The following is an 8,203-nucleotide window of genomic DNA, read 5'->3' on the forward strand; positions in this document are numbered from 1 at the left end:
ATTAAATGATTAAAAAAAAAAAAAAAAATTTAAGAATTTAGTGATGGGGCTGGAAAGATGACTCAGTGTAAGAGCAATGGCTGTTCTTGCAGAGGACCTAGGTTTGGTTCCCAGCGCCAACACAGTAGTTCCCAACCAACTGTAATTGGAGATAATTCAAGGGATTAAAAATACTTTTCTGGCCTCCGTGGAGTACCAGGCACACATGTGGTGCACATACATACGTGCAGGCCACACACACACACACACACACACACACACACACACACAAATTTTTTTCAATTCTTTAAAATAAAAAGAATTTTTACTTTAGTACTTGGTATATATTTTGTTTCAACTTCAGGGTTTAAAAAATACTTTGGAAGTCAGGCGTTGGTGGCACATGGCTTTAATCCCAGTACTCGGGAGGCAGAGGCAGGAAGATCTCAGTGAGTTTGAAGCCAGCCTGGTCTACAGAGTGAGTTCTAGGACAGCCAGGACTGTTTCACAGAGAAACCCTGTCTTGAAAAACCAAAATATAAAAAATACTTTGGCTCCTGGACATGGTGGTGCACACTTTTAATCCCAGCACTCCAGAGGCAGATGAAGGTGGATCTCTATGATTTGAGGCCATCCTGGTCACTATAAAGAGTTCTGGGCAAGCCAGAGCTGTATAATGAGACCCTGTGCCAAAAATAAAAATAGAAAATAGTCTATTTAGAAACTCTGGCATCACACTGATTTCTCTAGGTTTTGATTTTTGTCTTTTAGGTCCACATCGGAATTAAAGGATTTGTTAAAGATTCAGTAACAGGAGCTGGGTTAGAGAATGCAACCATCTCAGTGGCTGGTATTAATCATAATATCACAACTGGAAGATTTGGGGATTTCCACAGATTGCTCGTTCCTGGAATTTACAATCTTACAGCACTTTCAACTGGGTAAAAGTTTTAAACCTGTCTCTTAATTACAATGCCAATCCTCTCTTTAGGTGTAAGAACGAAGGACTAGCTAAATGCTACTCATCAAATGTGGCTTTTGTTTTTCCTTGTTCTCTGATGCTTTGATCCTTCAATAATGAGAAAGTACATCACGGGTGTTTTGTTATAGTCCACCCGTGTGAAGCATCATCATAACACTGGGAGGAAGAACGATTGGAAAAGCTCTACAGGAGACTCTGCTGCTGGAAGCATTGCTCAGCTGATCGAGCCCGAGTAGAGGCAGCTAGGCTCTGTAGATGGAATCTGAAGGCCTGTCTTCACAGCCTTCTGATACATTAAAGCAGGGGTTTTTCACCTGTGCAAACCTTACTGCACGCTCACCTCATGGGAATTTTATTGCTAACCTTTAATTCTGAGCTTCTGCAATGGGAGGAAAGTGGGGATGCTAGTCTGGCGATGCAAAGATGGAGAGCAGGAGTCACACGGGATAATTTGAATATCACAGCAGCTTTTTTGGGCAAACAGTCTAGTGTGTGATACCTGGGAAGCTTTGCGAGAGAAATAACTCTTTAAAGACTTACTGTCTTTCACGTACTGTGAAAAAGCATTCTAGGATGGCTAAATTTATACAGTTTTCTTGTTTAGTTTTGAGTTTTGATAAATCATTAAGTGCAGAAGTAAAGAAAAATTTATACAGTTTTCTTAGTTTAGTTTGAGTTTTAATAGATCATTAAGTGCAGAAGTATGGAAGAAGGTCATTGTGTTTTTATGCTAATAAAATGTTGTGTGTCTTAAATTCATACCACCTCCATTTCCAATGTTTTAAGGTATATGCCACTGACTATTAATAATATACTGGTAAAAGAAGGACCAGCCACAGAGATGGATTTTCCTCTTCGACCAACTGTGATTTCAGTAATTCCTGATTCAACTGAGGCTGTAGCAACTCCTGGCACAGTTGCCATCCCTAATATTCCTGCTGGAACACCATCCTCCCATCAGCCAATCCAGCCTAAAGACTTTCACCACCACCATTTCCCTGATATGGAAATCTTCTTGAGAAGATTTGCCAATGAATATCCTAATATCACTCGTCTTTATTCGCTGGGAAAATCAGTGGAGTCAAGAGAACTGTATGTGATGGAGATATCTGATAACCCAGGTGTCCATGAACCAGGTAATTCAATGGCCTTCATATGGTTTCAGTAGTGTCTCTCAAAGTTGTATCACTGTGCTTAGTCTAGAAATGTCATCTGTACACTGTGTGACTTCAATTAGGAACACATAGTCAAAAAAGAACATAGAGCCAAATCTGTTCCCAGAAGAGAAAATCCATTTGCTAATCTACATCTGCATGGTATTAGTGTGTTCATAGATTGGATTCATTCAGCTGAGTTCAGTTTGGTACATGGATATACATTTATGTGGATTGGAAAGATATATATATATGTGATATGCAGATATATATGCTTTGAGCCTACCAGAGAGATATTCTTGTAAGGAAGCTATAATATGTTTATGTAGCTATTTCTTGATATTGGCTAATATATATTATTTAACATTTTGGTTTATGATTTTTATATAAGAGGAAAAAACAGACTTCATGTTAACTAAAGAAGAAAAGTCTTCCATGTAATTATTTGTTTTCAGGGGAGCCAGAATTTAAGTATATTGGAAATATGCATGGAAACGAGGTGGTTGGAAGAGAACTGCTATTAAACCTCATCGAATACCTTTGCAAGAACTTCGGAACAGACCCTGAAGTAACAGATTTGGTTCGCAGCACTAGAATTCACCTTATGCCGTCCATGAACCCTGATGGGTATGAAAAGTCCCAGGAAGGTAAAGCAGAGCTGACTGGTAAAACCTAATCTGTTGGCTGTTGTATAGCATGCTTATTTTGGAATAGAGAAGACATTAAACTTTATTTTTATGATTTGTGAGTGTTTTTAGCTTTTATGTACTTAGAAAATAGGGCAGACTTTTCATTATATGATATGAGAGAGACCGAGACCATAAAAAGAGATTTGTTAGAATGATTAGAAGCTAGGCAATTCAACATTGACCGTGTACATTAGAGAACTAGAGAACTTGGTAGCTGTTCAGAGCAAGAAGCTAGAAACCTCAAAACAAGTAACCAATGACTCCGTACAAGGCCAAAGCCCAGGCAGCTTCCTGGACCATGATGCAAGCCTCTAGTCTGAGGTTCGCAGCTGACTGCAGCAGTAGTGGATGCACTTGTCAGGAAGAAGGGAGCTGACAGGTGCTAGCTTGCTTCCTCCTTCCTGTATTCTGTGCTGTCTGGGTCCCCCAGCCTATTGGAAGGTAGCACACGTGTTCAAGGCCAGTCTTTTTTCATCATACTGCTCCATGTATGTGAAACACCCTTGAAGGCATACCCCACAATGTGCTTTCCTAATCTTGTAGGTGTCTAGATCTGGTCAAGTCAACAAGCAAGATTAACCATCATTTATTAAAAATAATGGGGGGCTGGAGAGATGGCTCAGAGGTTAAGAGCATTGCCTGCTCTTCCAAAGGTCCTGAGTTCAATTCCCGTCAACCACATGGTGGCTCACAACCATCTGTCATGAGTTCTGGTGCCCTCTTCTGGCCTACAGACATACACACAGACATAGTATTGTATGCATAAGTAAATAAATGTTAAAAAAAATAATGGAATATTTTATAAATTGTTTCATTTTAACTGTTCTTATTAAGTTATTATATTTGTAACCTTACTTTATCAATGAAAAAGCAAACCAGATAATAGTTGGAGCCAGCGTCTTCCGTATTCATCCTATTCCATGCTTAAGTTACTGCTTTTTGTTTCTCTGCCTCCCCTAGGCAAGCCCATGTCTCTGAGGCAGTGCTGAAGGGGCTGGGAGGACAGGTTTACACAGGCCACCTTCTACAGAACCCTAGAAGAGTAAGAATCCATTGTCTCTCAACCGTGATCCCATAGGGAACTTTTAAATTTTTTCCCTTTAAAGGTTTGATAATTATCATCTCGAATGAACTGCTAGTGGGTAGCTTAACAGGGAAAAATTAAATTTATTTATATCCAGAAACATGAGATTCATACAAGTAGAAAGAAGTCTCAAGGGAGAACTAAGCAGTCGATATTTATATACACCTAAGCTAGGGCTTGGGTTTGGTTGGGTGGGAGGTGGTTATGGGCTGTGGAAGTCTGAGAAGAGAATGTTCACAGCCAGTAAGGCTGCTAGGTGACAACTATCTATGATCTATGACATCTCTGGGTGAGGTGTCAGACCCCAGTTTCTTTTATGTAAAGGAATGGCTTTCCTAGGCACAAAGTGGGGTGTCAGGTAGAAAAGCTTTTTTATAAAAGGACAGCTTTGCTGAGCTATTCTGTCTCTGCAGTCTCTCCGTAGCCAACTTGAAGGATATCCAGCCATCCGTTTTGGTGAGAGCCTTTGCTCTCCACAGTTGCTCCAGCAGTGATCCCTGTGCATGGAACAGGCACTGCAGTGTGGATGCACAGACAGGATGGAAAGCTCACACTGCGCTGACATGGCTCTCACACAGACAGGCCCTGGTTGATCTTAGCGTGTTCAGGTTCTTGTTCCTCACTGTTGCTAGCATCACACACGCTCTCCCACCCTCCACCCCACCCCACACACCTGAAGGGAGAACCAGGTCCCACCAGGGAGCCCCAGTTGGCTCTTCCTCACTTGCAGTTCTCTGATTATGACAGCAGGTAGGCTCCTCGCTCATAGTAAGAATCCACACAATTTAATCTTGAATTGGACCTTCCTCTATTGGGTTAAACATCCAACAATGCTCTCTACTAATCGTAACTTTTTGTGACCATTTTAATGTCAGCATACCACAGTGTTCTTTTTGTTGGTCTGTTTTTTCATGATAAAGTCCCAACAACTCAAGAGGTTGCTTATGCCATTGTGTGTTTCTTATTAACACTTGAGCAATGCTTTAGTGTCATTTGTGTAATTTGGATTTTTTTCCTTTTAAAGGATGAGTAGAGGGCAAATGCTAAAGAGTAATGATCTACCTCTTTCCTTTACAGATCTAGAAGAGGTTTGTTTTTTAATATACAATGTTAAAAAAAGATACATTTTACTCACAGTGGGATTGGTAGCAATGGACTTAATGTGCTTATACTTTAAGATGGCTGAAGGTGTGTGTCTGGCATTAAAATGTAGTAAAACATGCCTTAAATTTTGATCTTTTGTCCTGCAGGAGACTCAATGAGTGTAGTTGGCAGAAACAACAGCAACAACTTTGACCTAAACCGAAATTTCCCAGACCAGTTTGTTCCAATCACAGATCCTACCCAACCAGAGACCATCGCTGTGATGAGCTGGGTGAAGGCCTATCCGTTTGTGCTGTCAGCCAATCTGCATGGAGGTATGGCAGCTCTGTGTGGACTAAGTAGTTCTTGTTGAGAGCATTTGAAAACCCTGCTGGAGTTCTATCTGCTTATAGTCCTAGGCTAGTCAAGTGAGTATTCTACCACTGCCTTGTGACAGGGAACAGTTAAAGCCTTTCCTCCTTGCTCTCTAGGTCAATGTCCTGGCTGTACCCTCACCCCCCCACACACACACACTCTTTCTTTCTTTCCTTTGTTGTTGTTTTTCTTTTAGACAGGTCCTCACCAAGTACCCAGGCAGGCCTGGGGCTCACCATGCTGGCCTTGCCTTTCAGAGAACCTCCTCCTGCCTCTGCTTCCTTAATGCTAAGATCACAAGCAAACAGCAAGCCCAGCTTCCCCTCATCTTTCTTCCACCTTTTCCTCTCATTTTTAATTTTAATGTTATTTATTACTGTGTATGTATGGTGTGTGTGTGGATATGTGCATGCTGTGGCGTGTGTGTGGCAGTCAGAGGACACCTTTCAGAGGTTGGTTCTCTCCTCCCACTGGATTTGTGGATCTAATTCAGGTTGTGAATTTGCCCACAAGTGCTTTTCTCCCACTAAGCCATCTCCCCCTCCCTTCTTCCCCTTCCCACCAGAGTATATCAAAATATACTCCATTTTTATGATCTGAATATCATCAAAGTACTTTACACATTCACTAAAATCCAGTGTGAAGCTGCACAGCTCCAGCATGGCTGTGCAGTTCATTGAGCTAGGAGGCTTTGGGTCCATTTAATTTCACCATGTGATATTTTTTAATTGCAACTTCTTTAAGACCTATTTAGTTAAGAGCACCTTTATATTTCATGGATGTGTATTATTTCTCCACTTGCTCACTTTGATTTTCAGTGAAGAAAGTAGTGGGGTTTTTTTGTTGTTGTTGTTGTTTGGTTGGCTTTTGTTTCTTTTTAACAGGCTTGGGGATTGGCACCAAGGCCATGTGCATGCTAGACAAGCCCTCTGCCATAGAGTCACATCCCTAGTCTTTATTTTTCCTGTATGTAAAGATAATTGACCTTGAAAGTCTCATGGATGCCCCTTCTGTCTTACTTTTTCTGCTGCTGTGATAAAGCACTCTGACAAACTCTAGCTAAGGGAGAAGGGTTCATCTTATCTCACAGTTCCAGGGCACAGTCCATCCTGGCCAGGAAGTCTTGGCAGCAGAAGTTTGAGGCAACCTCTCATTTAGGAAGTGGAGAATGGCCAGTGCTTGAGTTCAGCTGGTTTCCAAGGAATGGTGCTGCTGTCCTGTGGGTCTTCCGGTTAGAATTAGCATAATCTAGATAATCCTTAAAGTATGTCTAGAGTCTAACCTAGTCTAAATAATGCTTCACAGGTATGTCAGAAGTCTTGCCTGCCCGGATTCTCTAAGTCACAGTCAGCACAATTCTGAAAAGCTTGAATCATGTTACTGATACATTTTAAAACAGTTAATGGTGCCTTTTCCTGTTTCCCTTGTAGGTTCTTTGGTAGTTAACTATCCATTTGATGATAATGAACAAGGAGTTGCTACATACAGTAAATCACCAGATGATGCTGTGTTTCAACAGATAGCACTTTCTTATTCCAAGGTATGTTTGTGTTTGAACAGCAGATGCTGGGAAGTTAATTCAGAAAAACTACCTTAAAATAAAGCATTCATAGTCAGACAGTGATGGTGTATGCCTTTAATACCAGAGGGAGATGATCTCTGTGAGTTCCAGGCCAACCGGCTCTACAGAGAAGTTCCAGGCAAGCCAGGGCTACACAGAGGGAAAAAAATAAAATAAAATAAAGCATTCAGGTCAAGTACTCTCATAGCTAAGATACCCATGATGCTTTGCTTTTCCTTTTTTCTTCTTTATCCTGTTTCTCATCTCATTTTTGAACATTTATGTCTCTTTCTCCATTAGTTTTTAAACTCAAGTCATGCATTTTCATCTATGGTTTTTTGTTTGTTTGTTTTGTTTATTCTCCTTTTTATTCCTTTATCTCCTTTTTATTTATTATTTATTAGCTCCTCTTTATTCCTCTTAAATTTCATTTTGTTTTATTGGGGGGGGTTGCAGGTGCAGAGGGTGGATACAAAGGGTTGGGAAAGTGAATGGGATGGAGATGCATGACATGAAAGACACAAAGAAAAATATTCCTCAAATTGTTCCACACAATAAAAACAGAAAGAACACTGCCAAACTCTTTTTATGAGGCTATAATTACCCTGATACCCAAACCACACAAAGACATTACTAAGAAAGGGAATTACAGACCAATCTTGGACTCACTCATGAACATTGATGCAAAAATATTCAATAAAATAAATAACTGGCAAACCAAATACAAGAACACACCAGAAAAATCATCCACCATGATCAAATTGGCTTCATCCCAGAGATTCAGGGATGGTTTAACATATGAAAATCTGTCAATATAATCCACCATATAAACAAACTGGAAAAAAAACCCACATCATCATCTCATTAGATGCTGGAAAAGCCTCTAACAAAATCCATCCCTTTATGATAAAGGTTTTGGAGAGAGCAGGGATACAAGGAACATACTTAAATAATAAAGGCAATATACAGCAAGCCAACAGCCAATATCAAACTAAATGGAGAGAAACTCACAGTGATCCCACTGAAATCAGGAATAAGACAAGGTTGTCCACACTCTCCATATTTATTCAATATAGTTGTTAAGGTCCTAGCTAGAGCAATAAGACAACAAAAGGAGATTAAGGGGATACAAATTGGAAAAGAAGAAATCAAACTCTTGCTATTTGATGACGATATGATAGTTTACATAAGTGATCCCATAAGTATCAAGGAACTTCTACAACTCTTAAGGTAAAGTTTTACCACAATATAGAAAAGGTAAAGTGTCTGTGTTTTCTTTTTTTTTTTTTTTAATTT

At 40.1% G+C, this 8,203-nt stretch overlaps 1 protein-coding gene across 1 annotated transcript in view; it reads left to right on the forward strand.

Annotated features, from left to right (window-relative positions):
• The window catches only part of Cpd (carboxypeptidase D), an 85,717-nt gene that overhangs the window by 41,388 nt on the left and 36,126 nt on the right, over nt 1-8,203 (forward strand). Inside the window, exons 4-8 of the mRNA XM_005349510.3 lie at nt 751-920; nt 1,748-2,097; nt 2,571-2,762; nt 5,139-5,306; nt 6,777-6,886. Coding sequence (XP_005349567.1) covers nt 751-920; nt 1,748-2,097; nt 2,571-2,762; nt 5,139-5,306; nt 6,777-6,886 — 990 coding nt within the window. The remainder of the gene's footprint in view (nt 1-750; nt 921-1,747; nt 2,098-2,570; nt 2,763-5,138; nt 5,307-6,776; nt 6,887-8,203) is intronic.

The sequence above is a fragment of the Microtus ochrogaster genome, chromosome 7 (genome assembly GCF_000317375.1).
Source record: "Microtus ochrogaster isolate Prairie Vole_2 chromosome 7, MicOch1.0, whole genome shotgun sequence".
Classification (NCBI taxonomy): Eukaryota; Metazoa; Chordata; class Mammalia; order Rodentia; family Cricetidae; genus Microtus; species Microtus ochrogaster.